General features: G+C 43.8%; 1 protein-coding gene across 2 annotated transcripts in view; it reads left to right on the top strand.

Annotated features, from left to right (window-relative positions):
* STXBP4 (syntaxin binding protein 4) overlaps positions 1 to 20,790 on the top strand; it is a 160,799-nt gene that overhangs the window by 27,306 nt on the left and 112,703 nt on the right. For both annotated transcript variants that reach the window (XM_063119899.1, XM_063119900.1), the window contains 5 exons: positions 142 to 274; positions 6,259 to 6,365; positions 7,434 to 7,620; positions 11,066 to 11,144; positions 15,902 to 15,996. In XM_063119899.1, coding sequence (XP_062975969.1) covers positions 142 to 274; positions 6,259 to 6,365; positions 7,434 to 7,620; positions 11,066 to 11,144; positions 15,902 to 15,996 — 601 coding nt within the window. The remainder of the gene's footprint in view (positions 1 to 141; positions 275 to 6,258; positions 6,366 to 7,433; positions 7,621 to 11,065; positions 11,145 to 15,901; positions 15,997 to 20,790) is intronic.

The following is a 20,790-nucleotide window of genomic DNA, read 5'->3' on the forward strand; positions in this document are numbered from 1 at the left end:
TCTGAAAGCCACGGGCTCTCAAAGCGTAGCTGCAAGAAAACAACAGGAGAAGCCTGCTGCAGGCCGGTCCTCCTCGCATTTGTTCTCAGCTTCCCAGCCACTGACCTTTTAAAGCTAACTTTGTTTTCCCTCCTTGTCTAGTGACAACGTGTTTCAGATTATCACCGTTGCCAAGGGAACAGGCCTCGGCTTGAACATCGTAGGAGGCACTAACAGGGAAGAAGGCCCCTTGGTATATATTCTGGAAGTTATTCCTGGAGGTGATTGTCATAAGGTAGATAAGGGACTTGTGTGTTTCATGTTCTCCATGGAGTCCAGCGTGGTCTGGCAGGCACAGGGCAGTGTGTGTGTGTGTGAGTGTGAGTGTGTGTGAGTGTGTGTCATTATTTAGTACCTGCTTAATTGTTGTAAGCGCTTTTCAGAATCGAGACTGATCTAATCTGATTTGCAGTGGTAGCAAACCTGAAAGGACATTATTGTTGTTGTTGTTGTTGTTATTATTATTATTATTATTATTATTATTATTATTATTATTATTATTATTTCGTACCCGCCTCTCCCTCTGAATCGAGGCAGGGAACAACATCAAATACAAAAATACCATAAAATGCATAAAACTGATTAAAAACATATAAAACTAATACATTATTAAAATAACAGCCAGACATCTATCACTAGGTACCTCTCGTTTCTTCCTTCCGAGAAATTGTTAGCGTTTGCTATTATTTCTGGTGATATCCTAGCCAGCGTCTGATGAACACAATTAGCATGGCTATGTCTTTGCTTCCAGTCCAACCACAGTAGTTAATTAGAAAGGAGTCATGACTTCATTTTTATTTTTTTGAGTGGGAGGGTGGGGAGCGTTAATAAGATTTGTTTGGTTTTTCAAATGAAGAATGCAACCCTTATACAGAGAATTTTGGGGAGGGATCTGCTATTTTTTTATTATTATTTATTTATTTATTTATTTATTTATTTATATAGCACCATCAATGTACATGGTGCTGTACAGAGTAAAACAATAAATAGCAAGACCCTGCCACATAGGCTTACATTCTAATAAAATCATAATAAAACAATAAGGAGGGGAAGAGAATGCACCAAACAGGCAGTATAAAAGTCAGAGCAAAATCAAGTTTTAAAAGCTTTAGGAAAAAGAAAAGTTTTTATCTGAGCTTTAAAAGTTGCAATTGAACTTGTAGTTCTCAAATGTTCTGGAAGAGCGTTCCAGGCGTAAGGGGCAGCCAAAGAAAATGGACGAAGCCGAGCAAGGGAAGTAGAGACCCTTGGGCAGGTGAGAAACATGGCATCAGAGGAGCGAAGAGCACGAGCGGGGCAATAGTGTGAGATGAGAGAGGAAAGATAGGAAGGAGCTAGACAGTGAAAAGCTTTGTAGGTCAACAGGAGAAGTTTATATTGGATTCTGAAGTGAATTGGAAGCCAATGAAGAGATTTCAGAAGTGGAGTAACATGGTCAGAGCGGCGAGCCAAGAAGATGATCTTAGCAGCAGAGTGGTGAACAGAAACTAATGGACTGATGTGAGAAGAAGGAAGGCCAGTGAGAAGAAGGTTGCAGTAGTCCAACCGAGAAATAACCAATGCATGAACAAGAGTCTTGGCAGAAGAGACAGACAAAAATGATCGAATCCTGGCAATATTATACAGGAAAAAACGACAGGATTTAGCTACTGCCTCAATATGAGGAATAAAGGAGAGCAAGGAATCAAATATAAAGCCAAGACTACGAGCTTCCTTGACTGGAGTAAGTGTAACATCATTGACAGTAAGAGAGAATGAGAGATGAGGAGAAGGTTTAGGAGGAAAAACAAGCAATTCAGTCTTTGCCATATTAAGTTTCAAACGACGATGAAGCAACCAAGCTGAGATATCTGAAAGACATGCCGAGATACGATCGTGAACATCAGGAGAAAGATCCGGAGATGAAAGATATAATTGTGTATCATCGGCATACAGATGATATTGGAGGTCATGAGATTGAATAAGATTACCCAAGGGCAACATGTATAAAGAAAACAACAGCGGGCCAAGCACCGAGCCTTGCGGAACTCCTACTGAAAGGGGAAAAGAAGAAGACGAGCTGCCGTTAGCTAACATGCTGAAAGAGCGACCCGCTAGATAGGAGGCAAACCAGTTATAGACAGAGCCACAAAATCCGAGGTCATGAAGGGAATCTAAAAGAAGATCATGATCAACCGTGTCAAAGGCTGCAGTTAGATCAAGGAGAATAAGAACGGAATAGAGGCCTTTAGACTTGGCAATAAGAAGATCATTGGTAATCTTAGTAAGGGCTGTTTCAGTGGAATGCAAAGGACGGAATCCAGATTGAAAAGGATCCAGAGCAGAGTTACTAGAAAGAAAATCAAGACAACGAGAGTAGACCACACGCTCCAGGATCTTTGAAACAAAAGGCAACAAAGAGACAGGTCGGTAGTTAAGACAGAGATAGCCTATCAAGAGTAGTTTTCTTGAGAATAGGAGAGACTGTAGCATGTTTTAAAGCAGAAGGAAATGAACCAGAGGTCAAAGAAAAATTAACAAAGTGCCTGTCTTTCTGACAAGCATGGGAAACAGGAGGGTGTTCGGGGGCTGCAGGCAGCAGTCTAGAGTGAGCCAGAAGCTGTGGAACCATCCAGTTGTATTCTATGAACTTGTATGACCTTGCTTGAGGTTTCCAGGAGCCATGGGATATGTCACGTCTCAGCAGAGACATCGTGAAACATTGGAGCTACATTTCCCATGATTGCTGGCAGCCCAGGATGCTGTCATGGATGCTTGTGGCAGCGTCTAGGGCATGGATGTGGATTCTTTGGCCCGTGGAGACTCCACCACCACCTTCTCCCACAGCAATCAGATTTTTTAAAAGCCTTCCAGTGACAAGCTTTCTTACAAGTCTAATTGAAGCGCTGGGGTGGGGGTGGATTTGGAGGAGGCCACAGTTGAGGAAGGAAAAGCTGAACCTTCCCGGTGAAATCCACCACCATGCAGGCATACAAACTTCACCATCAAGTCAGTGTTCCCCCCCCCCCCCATTCTGCATACCCACCACTACCGCCACTGGCTTTTTGTAAAATCTTGAATGATGAAGAGATTTGGAGTTCTCAAAAGTTTGCACATTTTTGTGATCATCTACAGTTGTTTGCCCTTCCTTTAAATTAAGGAAGTTATCTTTTTCATTGTTAATAGTCTGGCCCATGATTGATCATGGCAACAGTCAGTTTTTTGCGAAGAGCAAGTTTCAAATGGAGAGTATGCTGTTTGCCACCAAAGCCACCAGAGGTCAGCATTGTCACTTGCATCAGTATCGGTAGAGGAAAAAGAAGGATTTTGCCCTACTCAAAAATGAGACCTAAAGAACAAAACAGAGGTTGTTGCTGATTTAGAACTTCAGCTTCTATATCAACCAGCATCTAAAATGCAAACCAATCCGCTTGTAGAGCAGACCAAGACAGATATCTTTGCGTGGAGCAGCCTTCCCCGAGACAGTACCCTCCAGGTGTTTCAAACTGCAATTCCTATCATTCCCAGCCAGCATTGCCAATGGTGGGAGTAGTAGTCCAACACATTTGGAAGGCATCAGGTTGGAGAAAGACTGGTATCCAGGATACTGTGGTGGTGGTGGTGACTTATAATCAGTAATAATAGTTTGGTTGTGTGCCTCTTCCCATACATGTGGGAAGGAGGGCCAGGATCTCTTCTTGATCCTCCCAGAGTGCAGGACACGAAATAACGGGCTCAAGTTAAAGGAAGCCAGATTCCAGCTGGACATCAGGAAAAACTTCCTGACTGTTAGAGCAGTACGACAATGGAATCAGTTACCTGGTGAGGTTGTGGGCTCTCCCACACTAGAGGCCTTCAGTAGGCAGCTGGACAACCATCTGTCAGGGATGCTTTAGGGTGGATTCCTGCATTGAGCAGGGGGTTGGACTCGATGGCCTTGTAGGTCCCTTCCAACTCTGCTATTCTATGATTCTATGTGAAGCATCCCTTTCTTTCTCAGACTAGAGAAAAAGAGTTTAGTAAGCACCCTTCCCTCCCCTCCCTCCCTCCCTCCCTCCCTCCTTTCTTCCTTCCTTCTCCTCCTCCCTGCTCTCTTACCTGAACTCCCAGGGGTGCTTGAATTGTCCTGTTCAGTTCCTTGCTCCAACCCACAGTCACTCCCACTGGCCTCCACCTGACTGCTGTTATCTCTCTTTCCCGCCATCTTCCTCCCCGCACCCGCCACCAAGCAGGTGTAGCTGCAGTTACTTTCTGAGCATAGCTTGATTAGTACAGGCTCACAGCCTCGAATCTCTTTCAGATGGCCACAGATTGCCAGCCATTGCAAAGCAGAGCGTCTTGCCACTGGTGTGGCGAACCTTCACGATGCCACCCCCCCCCCACAAGGAAAACAGGGAAAGCATTCCTCCCAAGGCTTCCCTGGTGACCTCCAATCTTGCAGCACTATAAAGTACTTTGCACAATAAAAGTGATCTATAAGTTTGGAATTTCTGTCATTCTGATGAGGGCAAGAATCCCAGTGGACTGAATTTTCACATCTTATTTTTAAAGCCCACTCAAGACTAATAATAATAATAATAATAATAATAATAATAATAATAATGTGGCATCTTTTAATTTAAAATGTAGACTTCGGCAAAACAGAAATGGGAGAAGCCTTTGCAGATGGCTGTGCAGTGGTTTGAGCTGGGTGCATTTGCAATGTTTCTGGTCATTTTCTCCGCTACCACACCAACTCCTGTTCTCTTGAAGTGTTCCCTGTTTGAGGGCCCTCCATGTTTTCCCCTCCCTGATCCAAACGTTCACCAAAGTTGTATGTATAGCTGTTGAAACCAGATCCCTTACCCCACCCCTCTGATACAGATTAATCCAGCTCAAAGCTGGATTAACTGGTACAGAAACTTCTCACAGACTGTCTGTGGCTTAATTCTAAAACAAAACTACCATCTGTGTCCAGTTTTATGCTCAGTGAAATTCCACTGACATCCCTATTTTAAAAAAAGGTCTTAGCTCTGTAGCAGCAAAACAGTTCACATAAATATTAATGCAAACTTCTCCTTGCCCCACTACATCCAGTACCACTTGAGTATCCTTTTCCGTATTCCTTTTCTGTGTTTTTCATCCTCTCCCTTCCATAGGATTTCACTTGTCTGTTTTATGGCAGACTGCAACCCCTCTAGTTAAGGAGCAATAAAATAAAAGTGGTACCTACAGCATTGCTTCTGTTTCATGCCTTGCATTTTTTAAATAAACCTTTGAGTGTAAGTAATAGCTGTGACGATCTAGTTTAGCTCTGGCCTAAAGCGGAGTTGACAGACCAAAGCAGACATTCAGAAGAAAAACGCATGTGGTACAGCTCTCGTGGGACTCTACCAGTTCAGACTGCGGAGAAGTAGGGGTATCACATTTATGTGTATAAAACTCCCTGCACAAAGAAAACTAACACATCAGAGTGAGTGACTGCTCAGCTAGAATTCTTCCCATGGTTGTACAATGTATCCACAGGCAGAGAGTTGTTTTGGGGGCATATATTTTAGGAGTATTCAAGCATGCTTGTGCATTCTGATTCACAGGAGGGAGTGCATTACGTGCTTTTAAAGAGCCTTGTAATTTTCCTGTTAGTTCTCTTCTCTTGCAGACACAATTAGTGCACGCGTACAAAAGCGATCATGTATTTTGGGGGCAAGTGCTTGCTTGGGCAGCAAATCCCAGCTACTCAGAGATCATAAACAATGTTGGCTTGCTTGTGGCAGCCTTTTTATATATAAAAAACAAAGCAACGTTGCTGTGGTAGCTGCTCACAGTGGGTATGTTGTGTGACTTGTTTGCTATCAGCAGGTTCTGTGTGCCGTAGGACACTACGAAGAGTTGCAGTGCTTTGCAAAATAGCATGTCCTGCTCATGGTGAACGAGGGAGACAACTTCCCTTGGGATGTGAGCAGGGAGAAGAGCAAGGGGGCTGAAAGCCACCCTCTTGATCAGGACAATTGTGTATACCATCCCTGTCCCCTCTCTGCAGTATCACAATGTAAAGAGCGCAGGCTAAGACCGACACTAGCAAATTGATATCAGCCAAGGATTCTTTCCTCAAGGCACCACTCTTTGAATTTGACCAATTGAATCCCCCCTCCTCCGCTACTGCCACCGCCTTCCCTTAGAAGTGATAGATTTCAAAAGTTTGTGTTGACCTCCTTGGGCTGATTGTGACAATCAGTGCTAAGTGCTCATTGTTCTCGTTAGGATGGTCGACTGAGACCCGGAGACCAGCTCGTATCCATTAACAAAGAATCATTGATTGGAGTCACCTATGAAGAGGCAAGGAGTTTAATCAACCGAACAAAGCTGAGGTAAATACTGTACTACAAGACCAAACTGCAGAGCCATCGCCCCTTACATCAGCCTAGCTTCTTTGTTTAGATTGAGTTCATTTTTGTCTCTAGCCTTCATGATTGCAGAGAGAATTTTAGACATGTGTTGTTGAAATTGCTAAAATAAAACAGCAACACACACACACACACACACACACAGAGAGAGCGACAGAGCAAATAGAGAGTAAGGAAGCCGTTAAAAAAGAAAGCCCTGCTTGTGGGCTTGATGCCTGCACAACAGGGCTTTTAACTTTAAACAGAAAAAATATCTATGCCACATTAGGAGCTGTACCTGGAATGTGTGTGTGGATATGGTGGGGAGTGAGTCAGAGAGAAGCAGCTCTGGAAATAATGTTGGGAAAGTAAAGTTATCATAATGGTCCTCAACAGATACATACAGAGCTTATTTTGATCACACGATTTATGTTTTGTGGGTGCAGAGTGTGTTGGTTTGTGTCCAGATCTGACTGTGCCTGGATTTTGATACAAAATCTGTTGAGAGCCAGTGCGGTGCAATGGTTAGCGTGTTGGACTGGAAGTCGGGAGATCTGGAGATCTAGTCCACACTCAGCCATGGAGCTCACTGGGTAGTGATTTGGGGCCAGTAATAGACTCTCAGCCCAACCTATTACACAGGGTTGTTGTTGTAAGGCTGAAAATGGAGAGGAGAAGGATTTTGTATGCCGCCTTGAGTTCCTTGGAGGAAAAAAGACGGGACAAATGCAGTCACTCAATCAAGTCAGCCTTCCCTATCATTCCTATCCTGCCCCCACCCCGCCATATCCTGCTTTTTGTAATATCTTACCTGATAAAGAGATCTTGCGATCTTGAAAGCTTTCACATTTTGTGACCTTTCAGTTAGCCTAAGGAAAGTATTACATATGTTTTGCCAAACAACAACCTCTGTTCCTCTGGATTTTACTGACTTGCTAAAACTAATTTTCTACCTACAGTATTTAGATAAGGGGAACACTACAAAGAAGTCTTTATTATTACAGGAAGAATGCAGCACATGATACCTGTGTACAACCTTTTGGTTCGTTTTAGATCAAACTCTTCTTGGGAGATCACTTTCGTTCGACATGAAACTGCTCCCAGTCAAGTGGAAAGTACGCCGCCGTCCTCTATCCTGATAACTTCAGGTGCATATCGACAACAGCATTCTCCACTGGCGCTCAGTCTGGCTTTGTCTCCTATTGAAAACATTGCTTCAAAGATGGCTATTCTGGATGTTGTAAGTATATTCTTTAACCCACCTTAAGAATCATCAAGTAAGAGGTTAAGTTTCCTTATGAAATGCCTTTCTTTAGAATATTATTACTGTCATTCTTAATGAGGCTGTAAAATATACCTAGAAGACGGAATGTCTTGGAGTGTTTGCAAATCATACCCAAAATGACTTCATGGACTTACCAGTAATGATTCCCTTTTTATATATGGTAATCAAAGTGCGGCTGTTTTTGTCAAAAGGAGCTGGGGAAATGGATCCCCCTGGCACATTATGCATTGCCCCTTGTAAAACCCCATGTAAAAAATTATGCCCAGTGCCTGCTAGGGATCTCCTGTTCTCAGGACCACTACTGCAGCAACTCTCTGTGCAAAACTACAATAGAAATTGGATACAAACTAAGCCAGACTGCAGAGGATGGGTCAGAGTCAGGAGGTGTATGTTAAATCTACTGATGGCTCTTCTAGGCTTGGAATCTGGTAGGATGCTGGGAGTAAATTCCTTAACTAGAGGCCCTTATTCGAGAGTCCCTGTTGTAAACCATGTAGTCCATATGAAGCTTGCCCACACATGTAATGTAGCACACCCTCCTCCCCTTTCTTTGCAGCTGCCATAGAATCATAGAATAGTAAAGTTGGAAGGGGTCTATAAGGCCATCGAGTCCAACCCCCTGCTCAATGCAGGAATCCACCTTAAAGCATACCTGACAGATGGCTGTCCAGCTGCCTCTTGAATGCTCCTAGTGTGGGAGAGCCCATGACCTCCCTAGGTAACTGGTTCCATTGTCGTACTGCTCTTAACAGTCAGGAAGTTTTTCCTGATTTCCAGCTGGAATCTGGCTTAATGTAAGTTGAGCTCATTATTCCGTGTCCTGAACTCTGGAATGGTCGAGAAGAGATCCTGGCCCTCCTCTGTGTGACAACCTTTCTAGTATTTGAAGAGTGATATCATGTCTCCCCTCAGCCTTCTCTTCTTAAGGCTAAACATGCCCAGTTCTTTCAGCCTCTCGTCAGAGGGCTTTGTTTCCAGACCCCTGTTCATCCTGATTGCTCTCCTCTGAACACGCTCCAGCTTGTCTGCCTCCTTCTTGAAGAGTGGTGCCCAGAACTGGACACAATATTCAAGATGAGGCCTAACCAGTGCCAAATAGAGCAGAACCAGTACTTCATGCGATTTGAAAGCTATACTTCTGTTAATGCAGCCCAAAATTTGCTTATTTTGCAGGCACGTCACACTGTTGTCTCATATTTAGCTTGCAATCTACAACAATTCCAAGATCCTTCTCTCTTGTCGTATTGCTGAGCCAAGTGTCCCCCATCTTGTAACTGTGCATTTCATTTCTTTTTCCTAGGTGTAGAACTTGGCATTTATCCATATTAAATTTCATTCTGTTAATTTCAGCCCAGCACTCCAGCCTATCAAGATCACTTTGAAGTTTGTTTCTGTCTTCCAGGGTATTAGCTATCCCACCCAATTTTGTGTCATCTGCAAATTTGATAAGCGTTCCCTGCACCTCCTCATCCAAATCATTAATAAAAATGTTGAAGAGCACTGGGCCCAGGACTGAGCCCTGTGGTACCCCACTCGTTGCCTCTCCCCAGTTTGAGAAGGTTCCATTGATAAGTACTCTTTGAGTCCGATTCTGTAGCCAACTGTGAATCTACCTAATAGTTGTTCCATCTAGCCCACTTTTAGCTAGTTTGTTAATCAGAATAACATGGGGCACTTTTTCAAAAGCCTTGCTGAAGACAAGATATATTGTGTCTGCAGCATTCCCACAGTCTGCAAGGGAGGTTACCCGATCAAAGAATGAGATCAGATTAGTCTTGACAGGATTTGTTCTTGACAAATCCATGTTGGCTTCTAGTAATCACTGCATTGTTTTCAAGGTGCTTACAGACTGACTTCTTTATAATCTGCTCCAAAAATTTCCCAGGGATTGATGTCAGACTAGCTGGTCTATAGTTCCCAGGTAACTCCTTTTTTGCCCTTTTTGAAGACAGGGATGACATTAGCCTTCCTCCAGTAGTCCAGCACACCGCCTGTCTTCCATGATTTTGCAAAGATAATAGACAGTGGTTCTGAGAGTTCTTCTGCCAGCTCCTTTATTACTCTAGGATGCAGGTCATCAGGCCCTGGAGAATTGAACTCATTCAAAGAATTTAGGTGTTCCGTAGCCGTTTCTTTATCAACCTCAAACTCCAATCCTTCCCTTTCAGTTTGTACTTCACTTTTGCCAGGGGGGTCATAGACCCGATTTTGGGAGAAGACTGGGCCAAAGTAGGAATTGAGCATTTTGGCCTTTTCTTTGTAATTTGTTATCAATTTGCCATCCTCATTAAGCAGTTGAACCACCATTTCTTTCTTCTGTCATTTACTGTTCACGTATCTGAAGAAGGCTTTTTTGTTGCTTTTAGCATCCCTCGCTAGCCTCAGCTCATTCTCAGCTTTAGCCTTCCTGATGCCATTCCTGCACTTCTGTGCTACCTGTCTGTACTCTTCTTTTGTAGCCTGGTCTTCCTTCCACTTCCTATATGTGTCCCTTTTTGTTTTCAGGTCATCTCTAAGCATTTTTGTGGAGCCACATTGGTTTCCTCTGTTGTCTTCTATCTGTTAGAATTGTTTGTAATTTGTGCCTTTAAAATTTCCTTTTTTAAATACTCACACCCACTTTGGACTTCTTTTTCTCACCATGGGACCTTACTTATCATAGTTCTGGGTTTTTTAAATCAGCTTTCCTAAAATCCAAAGTATGTGCATGGCTACACTCAGCTTTTGTTTCTTTAAAATCAAGAATTCACGTATGATATGGTCACTTTCCCCCAGAGTTCCCGTAACTGCCACGTTATCCACTAAGTCATCGCTATTGGTCAGTATCAAGTTAAGGATAGCTGATCCTCTAGTTCCTTCCTCCACTTTCTGTAGGAGAAAGTTATCAGCCACAGAAGTCCAGCCTGCAGAATAAGTTATTTTCGTTCCTTGCCGTTCTTATGTAGCTTCTCTTACTCTCTGCAGTTAACTCTGTTCACATCACTGTATGAAATGGAAACAGGGCAGGGAGTGGTTCTTGGCAGAAGTGGCCAGGGCAAAGCTATAATAATCACAGTGGGCATGCCAATTATTCTGGTATGACTTGAGGAACAATCAACCATTCCCTCTCTTCCAAAGGGGTTTCTAATCCTTATTCCAGAATCTAGGGGTTTGTTTTTCTGTTGTAAAGGTAACCAGCCAATTGGCTTTGTAGGCAGACCTCTGTTGTTGCTGTATTACATGTGTTGCTGTATTACATTTATCTTTAGATAAAGCATAGGCACTTTTCTTCTCCATAATGAGTGAGTGGTTTTTGTCGTTTGTGTACATGTTGTTCTTTAAAATGTCATATGTTTTTAGCCTGGCCCCTGACCTACTTTAGTAAATGGAACTTCCTAATTTTATGTTTTTCTTTCCGTAGACAAAAGTGGGATTCAAGAAGAGAGAACAGCCTTCAGCTTCTTCTGCAAACAACAGTACTGCTGATGTGTCTGTCGGGGGTAAATGCTCATTTGTTTGCTTTCTCATCGTTTGAGGAGGGGGGTTTGCTATTACTCTTTCATGTGAGTCACGTGTGATGTGCTTTCCTTTTTTAAAAAAGGTGCTATATGGGCCATTCTTTCTAATGTGAATGAAAGGCTAAAATGAATGAATGAATTGTCCTGCAGTACCTTTGCAATGTAATAATTCTTGGCTATTTTATGGGACACCTGAACAAAGATGGATTGCCTTTGCTTGTAACATTTCCTTGCACAGCCGTAGCTATAATTCAGCATTTACACCTGTCATTTGAGGCTGTGGGTCCCAAGGGATTGTCTAAACAGGGATGGGCAGGTAGTAGATCTCCAGATGTTTTAGAGTACAACTACCAGCATTCCTGAACATTGGCCATGCTGGCAGGGGCTTCTGGGAGTTGAAGTCCAAAACATCTGGAGATAAGGTTGCTGCATCGTGTGTCTTTAGACCAGCCTTCCCCAGCATTGACTACAACTCCCATCATCCCTGGCATTTGGTCACAATGGCTGGCACTGATGGGAGTTGTAGTCTAAAACATCAGGAAGGCACCACATTGGGGAAGGCTGCTTTTGACTCTGAAGGCACATGATGCGGTAACCTTGCTGAAGCTAAGCAGGCATGGACATGGCCAGTTTATGGATGGGAGACCATCTGGGAAGCCCATGTACACCACTGGGGTTCTGTAATGAAGGAAATGTGTGATGTAAATGGAATGAGTAGATACAGCATTGTCAAAGTATGTTCCAGGGAATTTCTCTCTGTGAATATCTGGATCAGTGGGCAAGCTTGCCCAGCACCACAACTGATATTTCCTCGTACGCACATCTGTATGTGTTCTGGGATGATGCTGTAGTTCCTGCATCAAATAGTTCAATCCAGTAGGCCTGGCTGAAGCCCTGCATGAACCCGGAGCGTGCTCTCAAACACTCCGCAATGTACAGGGGTTATATGGCAGATATGCAGAGCTTCTTCAGCCGACAACCTGAAGTGGAAAGGCATCCTTAAGGTAGATAGTTTGAAAGCTGCCAAGCATATAGAGATTAGTAATAAGTACACGCCTTTGTCACTGCAAAGTGAATGCCACCATACATCAAGATCAAGTTTCCATGGAAATGTAGCCTTTTCAAAGCTGTAGCATTCTGCACATATACATTTGGCAGATGTATATTTAGGGACATAAACATGTATTAAAGAGTCCTGCATTTTGTTCTGACATTTGCCAGAGGAAAAATAAAAGTTTGGGGAGAAGGCAGAGACTCGGCTATTGACAATGAAGGGTAGTAAATACTTGCTTTGCCCCTCCAGTCATTGCTCCTGTGTATTTTAAAGGGGCATTTCCACAAATGTGCAGTTCACATGCATTTTGTACCTGGGTGACGCATAGCCAAATACAAAGTGAGAATTGGCCCAGTGAATGGTGGTTAAAAACAAAACAAAACCCAGGGGCAGGAAAAGTTGCGTGTTGTTTCTTCTGCTGGAAGTCATAGAATAGTGGAGTTGATTCTATGATTCTATATAGCGCCATCAGTGCACATGATGCTGTACATAGTAAAACAATAAAAGAGCAAGTCCCTGCCACATCTGATAAAATCACAATAAAACAACAAGAAAGGGAAGGGAATGCACCAACCAGGCACAGTGGACAATAAAACACTAATAATAATAATAATAATAATAATAAGAAGAAGAAGAAGAAGAAGAAGAAGAAGAAGAAGAAGAAGAAGTCTGAAATACCAGTAGGGCATGCCTAAAGCCTTAAGGTAATTCTTTGGATCCCAGCCACAGTCATTTGCTGTCTAGAAAAGAGAATGAACTAGGATGCAAAAAATTCTCAAAATTGTTAGCTTTCTGTGGCCAACATTTTTCCCTCCTGTTCCGTGCTAGCAAGAATATCTTCATATAACATTATTTGGGTCCCTTCTTACATTATGCCAATGGCATGACATGCTTTATGTGTTGCCAGTGCCTTCTTCCTGCACCGTCAGGGTAATGTGAGACGACCTGGAACATGTGGGAAGGGGCCAACGCTGCAGATCCTCCCCACATCAGTGAAACAGGGCCAACAGTGATGTGGGAATGACATGGGACTGTTCCCATGTGGCCCTGAGCTGCTTGCTTTATCCGAGGAGTGCAGGAAAGAACTGCGTAAAACAGTGGGGCTAGTTACCTACACATCCCCTTCTCTATGCTTAGCTCTCTAAAACAGCTTCGAACTTGGGAGCTCTGTTTTTAAAATAAGTACCTGCACAGGGAAAAGCCAGATTTCCGTGCAGGCTTATTGTAAGATCTCTTGGTGGTGCTTAACGCTCACTACTGTGGGTTTTGAATAACTAAAAAGCTCTATGGGAAATTATGAGAAAGTGCATGGTGGCAAAGTTATGGTTAATTCTGATTCAACATGCCTCACGGTGGAAAACATCAGGTGCAAAACATTGTGAATGGCAGGATATTCTGGGAAGATCTAATTTTGGATGACTTTTGCTGTACGCTATTGTTTACAATTGGAGGGTAACAGGAGTGGGTGAGTATTGTGTTAAGCAGGTTGCTTAATTGGGCCATCCATAGGCATTTGGTACTCAAGGAAATATATGAAAATGATGTGTGGTGGGGCGGGGGGGGGGCTCTCCTTGCTACCAACATTGGATATTGGGGGTGTGGGTGCTCCGGCCCCTGAGACATCGCGCAGCTGTGCCTCCATCTACAACTACACCAGCTATTCCTTGCTGCAAGGGAGGGTAACCACTTTTGGTCTGGGGGCAGGAGTACACTCCTGGACCAATCCAGCAGGCCAGATGTTGTCATGGGGTTGGCTCCACCCCAAAGTCCTGGGCCCTCCCATGACATTCACCCCACCCATTTTTTTTAAAAAAAAGAAATTAGTTCTCCAATGCAGGTTGCCCTAATTGGGGCATTAGCACTAGGGGAAGGGACTCAGGCGGCGCTTGCACTCAGCTGGTGTGGGGGAATCTGTAGCTTATCTGTGATCAGAGCTACGAAAGGAATTCCCCCTTTGCGCTTCTCTCCCTCTAGTGAGGTATCCCCGCCCCATTGGGCATGGACTAAGGAAGAGCAGGGGGCAGGGCACACAGACAGTGCTTAACCCTCTGTGGGTCAGATTGGTTCCCAGACCTGGGCTCGATTACGCCTGTGGGCTGGAAGTTGCCGTCTTATGCCTCAGTGGTATATCCTGTCCTTTCCCTCTATTTCTTGTCTCTTGAGGACAGTTTCCCTCTTAACGAGAGAATATGTGTAACGAACGCTCCTTTGCCTCCAGCTCTGACAGTACAAACAGTCGTGGCTGGAGAGCCTCCTCCCCGTTCCGTTCTGTTTTTGTCTCACACTCCTGGCAAAGCGAGCGCACATGTTGCCTGCTCGCCTGTGCAGCAGCCTCGCCTTGCAAGCGAAAACCTGGCTTGGCTCTGGTCCTTCTTTGATCCGTTTGGTGGTGCTTGCCGCTAGAGAGCGAGGGGTAAGAACAGTTGGCCGTTGCCAGAGGTAATAAAGAACGAGCAGCGCCAGTGGGTTTGCCTTAGGACAAGAAAAAGGGAAGTAGTGCTGCAAAGGTGAGTGAGGAGCAGCTGACTCCTTGGGCGAGGAGCAGCATGGGACAAGCAGAAGACTGGAAAGGGGATCTGTAGCCAGGATCGGCTATACTGGCTGTCAAAACGGGAGCCAGTACGAATTTTCATTGACCTGTTTTTCTCTCAGTAAGAGGAAATCTTCCAGTCTGACCACCTCTGATAATGTTGCTCTGATTTACCTGCGTACAGCTCTCTCACATTTAGACCCCAAAGTTTCTTTCACTTGTCTTCCTTGCTTTTCTCGGGACCCCTTGTGTAATGCTGCCTGTAGTAGTGAGCCTTCTACGCATTTGCTTGACTTACCTGCCCATAGTACTGTTTGTTCCTTTGATTCTTACTTTGCATGTTGCTATTTTTGTCTTAAAAGCACATGAAACGTGGCAGTGTTAGGGCGATCAACCCGTGCTCCCGTACGGTGTGCTATCTTAAGATTGCGTGCTCTTTGGGCCAGCCCTCGCACACTCAGATATACAAAAGATAAAACTCGAGGGATGCTGAAAAAAAGCAGGAGGATCTGTCCAAAGTGAAACGCTCCCCACGAAACGCGATCGCACATGTGCCCAAGGCTTTGCAAATCACTAAGAACTACAAAGGTCCTTGCAAACGCATTCACGCCCAGTCCGTCTCCTGTTTCCTTTTAGGTGTCTTGTTGAAAAGACACCTAAAAAAAGTGTTGAAAGGTGTCACAGGTATAAGCCATGTGCCTCTATCATAATATGACCTTTATGGTTTCAGTAATAACTGTTCGTTCCACAAAGCTTTTTAGCAATTATGCTGCAGGTTGGGGTTTTGTTTTTTGCTTAGTTCTGCAACCTGTTGTCTCTTAGCTATTGGCCCCACCCGGAGTGATGATTATGGACCACAAAGAAGCACGATTTCTCCCCCACTCCCTCCCCCTTGTGTCTCAGTGGATGAGTATAGAAAGTTTCAACCTGTAGATCAGCATCACCCATAAGTTTCCATTCAAGATCTTTAATACACATCAAGATGGTATCTTGCTTAATATTTAAAAGGGGAGAAATAATAAACATTGGAGTTAATTCTGGCATTCAGGTGATTAGCTTGAGTTGTTTGAACAGCAGGAGTTCAGAACACAACCTTCAACGAGGGGAAAAAATCCAATTAGATTTCCAATTAATATGCAACCTGTTGTCTCTTAGCTATTGGCCCCACCTGGAGTGATGATTATGGACCACAAAAAAGGAAGATTTCTCTAAATCCCGCAGTTCGTCTCAAAGCAGATAAGTTAGAGATGGTAAATATATCTCCTCTTTTTTCCTTTGTTCCTTCTGTAATTCAGCACTTTGTGAAGCACATATTTCATGCTACTCCAAAATAGAATTATAGTTCTACTTGGGTAAATTATTTACTTATCAGCTCATGATTCGCTGTGCTGAATCTGCATCGACGCTTGATGAAATGATTTAGTAAACATTGAAATGGTGCGGCTGGATCAATGGGCAGGATCTAGGACTGGCCACTGTTCCAGAAGTGATAGTTTGGGGCAGTTTGTTGAGTTGTGAGGTAACTAGGAACCTAGTCAAGGAACCTAGGATGTACCTACTCAGTGCTTTGAATTGAACACTAGGGGCTTATCTACACCAAGCAGATATTCCACTATGAAAGTGGTATGAAAGTGGTATATAAAAGGCAGGAGCCACGCTACTGCTTTTTAGACGTACTGAAGTGCACTGACAACTGTTGGGGGCCATTGACACATACCATATACTGCTATCCTACCACTATATCCTGCTAGGTGTAGATGTGTCAATGGGCCCCAACAGCTGTCAGTGCACTTTAATACCGCTATAAAGCAGTATAAAGCGCTATAATACCGCTATTTGATAACTGGCAAATAGAGGGAGAAAACGTGGAGGCAGTGACAGACTTTGTATTTCTGGGCGCAAAGATTACTGCAGACGCTGACTGCAGCCAGGAAATCAGAAGACGTTTACTTCTTGGGAGGAGAGCAATGACAAATCTCGATAAAATAGTTAAGAGCAGAGACACCACACTGACAACAAAGGTCCGCATAGTTAAAGCAATGGTATTCCCCGTAGTAACCTATGGCTGCGAGAGCTGGACCATAAGGAAAGCTGAGCGAAGGAAGATAGATGCTTTTGAACTGTGGTGTTGGAGGAAAATTCTGAGAGTGCCGTGGACTGCAAGAAGATCAAACCAGTCCATACTCCAGGAAATCAAGCCAGACTGCTCACTTGAGGGAATGGTATTAAAGGCAGAACTGAAGTACTTTGGCCACATAATGAGAAGACAGGATACCCTGGAGAAGAAGCTGATGCTAGGGAAAGTGGAAGGCAAAAGGAAGAGGGGCCGACCAAGGGCAAGATGGATGGATGATATTCTGGAGGTGACAGACTTGACCTTGGGGGAGCTAAGGGTGGCAACGGCCGACAGAAAGCTCTGGCGTGGGCTGGTCCATGAAGTCACAAAGAGTCGGAAGCGACTGAACGAATAAACAACAACAAAAGCAGTAGTGTGGTTCCTGCCTTTTATATACCACTTTCATACCACTTTCATAGTGGAAAATCTGCTTGGTGTAGATGAGCCCTAGATCCTCCTGATGTATTATGTAAAATACTGTATGTAAAGAAAGAGTAATTGTAGCGGGAAAAGTGGTGGAAAGGAAACCTCCCTCTTAATCTAGTGAGACAATATATTTTCGGAAACTTTGTATGCTGCCTTGGGCTTCTTGGAGGGAAAAAGGTGGGATATAAATGCAATTATTATTATTATTATTATTATTATTATTATTATTATTATTAACAGTTGCAAAATCACTTTTAAAAAAGATTGTGCTTCAGTACTATGTATTCATAGACAAAATTATTAATGTTTTGCCTTCCCCATTTTTCTGTCTTTTTCCTGCTTAAATTTGGTCATAGTCTAATGTAGGAAATAGTCTAGCAATGGCTTTGCATTTTTAAATACAGAAAATCCTTAGCCCAAATCCTGGGATAGTCAGTTGTGTTTAAATCCCATTGGCATTGATAGAATTTATTATTATTTATTTATTTTTAGCACTTTTACCCTACTCTTTAGCCAAAAAGGCTCTCAAGGCGGCTTAAAAAAATTTCCCCGACAGTCTCTGCCCACAGGCTTACAATCTAAAAAAAATGACACAAAAGGAAAGAAGATTGGGAGGGAGGAGGGGGATGAGTTAGGTTGTAACCAATTATGTCCCTTTGAGTTCAGTGGGACTTTAGTGTGACATAATTTTCTGTGGCTTTGGGCCCTTGTTGTCTTTTGTTTAAAAAAAAAAAAGAGAGAGAGAGAGAGAGAGAGAGAGAGAGAGAGAGAGAGAGAGAGAGAACAGGCTAACTTATTTCTAAAATCCACAATATATTTTACTGTAGGTCTTCATCCAAAGTAACTGGAAGATTTCCATTTTGGCCAGCCGTTGTAAGCACTTTGTGGCTACACTATGAAATTGTTCTCTCTGCTTTTGTTGCCACATCAATGAATTTCTGCAAGGACTCTTTGGACTCGACTGGAGACCTCACAGAGAGGGCGAGAGAGTGCTGAGAACTGAAATAGAGACTTTACATGCTAGTGTCACTGTAGGAGAGGGCCAGACTTTTGGAGCCAGATGTGTTGAAATTGCTGCAAGAACGTTCATTGTGGAAGCGTCATCTGGCCATTTTCCAGCTGTTTCCACAGGCTTGCAGTCCTGCTTCCTCCCTCACCCAACCCCAACCACACACATGCATTGTGAAAGCACATTGCCACCTTGGCTTATTGTAGGGCTTGAATAGAGCCCCATTCTCTCGGAAAGGCCTGTATGCAGCCCACACTATAAGCCTGAGAAGTGCAGGATGGTGGAGGGACCCATGTGATGCATGGAAGGGCCTCTGGTTGGAGTAAACAGATCCATTGGCTCCATTGGGGCACGCGTGATGTGGATGTGGCTTGCCAAAGAAGATAGTAGCACGGTTGACTTTCGTTAGGAGCCACTCCTCAATCTGACCTGGCTCTTCCATCCAAATAGGGCTTTGTAAGAAGGCTTGCAAAGGCTGTGCCTTCCCTCAGGTTTACAGCCTAAAAGGCACGATACGTAAAGAAAAGAGATTGGGAGGTAAGAGGGAAAAAAGCAAACTTGGGCATTAGTTTTCAATTACAACATTCTTATAGGTACTGTTTCTGACACAGAGGGGTGAAGCAAGCTTCCTGCTGCTGCTCCCTCTCTAGCTAATAGATAGGGCCAGGTTGGCCTCCCTCTTGCCGTAATATCCTTCCTGGCATTCAGGGGCTGCAGCCTCCCCATCTCCCTTGATTCTCTGGCCAATGAATGAGAAGAGTGTGGGCAACCATCAGTTAAAGCTGAGTGTTCTTTCTGGCAGGCAGGGGTGAAGCAATGGCTGCTAGCCCTGAGGGCTATGTGCTACCTCCAGTATCTGAGGCAGTAAGCCTGTGTGCACCAGTTATTGGGGAAAATAGGTGGGAGGATGCCGTTGCACTGTGCCCTATTTTGTTGGCCCCTGGTCAACAGCTGGTTGGCCACTGTGAGAACAAAGTGCTGGACTAGATGGACCCTCGGTCTGATCCAGCAGGGCTCTTCTTAAGCAAGTTCTCTGCAGCTGCTCTTTCTTCTGGCCAATGGAATCCTACCTAGCATTTTTCTGAGCTTCTTAAAATTAGCTTTTCTGAAGTCCAAAGCACACATTCAGCTATGGCTACTTTTAGCTTTCCATAAGATCATGAATTCCAGCATTACCTGGCTACTTTTGCCCTTGGTTCCCACTGCTTTAATCTCATTCGCTGACTCTTCCCTCTTGGTTAGCATCAAGTTTGTTAGCCTTTGTTCCTTCCTCCACCTTCTGAGAGAGGAAGTTGTCAGCCAGGCATACTAGGAAACTCATAGACCGTGTTCAGAGAACACCCTAAGCCACTGCCCTTAAGCATTTTGAGCTAAACATGATGGCTTAGCATATTGTGTAAACCATTCCTTACCGTGGTGGCTGCATAACTGTGGTTTAAACACGCTCACTAACCATTTGCTGCAAAAGGGTTCTCAGCCTAATCATGGCTAGAGTGTTGTCTGAACAGGCCCATAGACATTTTGTGCTTAGTCGAGTTTGTGTCCCAGCAAATTCCAGGGTAGTTGAATTCCCCCATTCCTACGATTCATTGCTTCCCTGAAACATCTGCAATTTGAGAGGAAAGTGAGTCTCAGTCATGCAACTTTCCACACACCCCTCAAGTGCTGTCATCAAGACACTTAGCCGAGATTGTGGCTGTCATTTCCCTTTGTCACCTTCTATTTTCTGAGCTTATTGTGCAAGAGGAACTCATTTCTGTTTTCATGACACTTACTTTGCTTCTCCCCTTTCAATGATACTGAGAGTGAAAACCTTTTTTAAAAAAACTGCTGTGGGCTATGAGGGCCATCCAGCTTCATAGCATTTTCTTCATGATATCAGCTGCGTTTGAAGAATTAACTTCAGGCTCTTTTTTAGTAGTTTTTTTAAAAAAAGAAAAAAGAAAAAAAGAAGGCCAAATACTAATGCATTCCAAAGAGTTGTACTCCAAATTGCGCATGATGCTTTTGAAAGAGTGTCTCTTAAATCTGTGTTCAGGTGCTGGTAAACAGCTGGCAAAATGGTTCTCTCTGTAATTTTGCAAGTACAGTTTATCCCATCTGCTTATCATACCTGAACAAGAAGTCCTATCTGCCAAAGAAGTACTCAGTCCACCCAGCATTGCTGCTATGCATCTTTTCACCTATTTCAGCACGAAGCTGCAGAAATGAATGGAATTTACTGAGCGGCTGGGTTTGGATTGCATCCAAAAAGCCTACATGCTGAGCAGCTGGGTTTGGATTGGGTTCCTTATTGTGCTCTTTCTTGGCAGCCACAGCTGCACATTAAAGCATCATAAGGAGGGTTAGGCAGAACAGAAAGCATAAAAGTGTGCTGATGTTGTACTAAGATAATGTAATGAACCGCTTTGAACTCTCTCTGGGGCGCTCTATCAGTGCCCTGGTTTTTTTTAACGATCTTAGCAGTAAAGATCTTAGCATTAAGCCTCACTT

The sequence above is a fragment of the Elgaria multicarinata genome, chromosome 3, assembly GCF_023053635.1.
Source record: "Elgaria multicarinata webbii isolate HBS135686 ecotype San Diego chromosome 3, rElgMul1.1.pri, whole genome shotgun sequence".
NCBI lineage: Eukaryota > Metazoa > Chordata > Lepidosauria > Squamata > Anguidae > Elgaria > Elgaria multicarinata.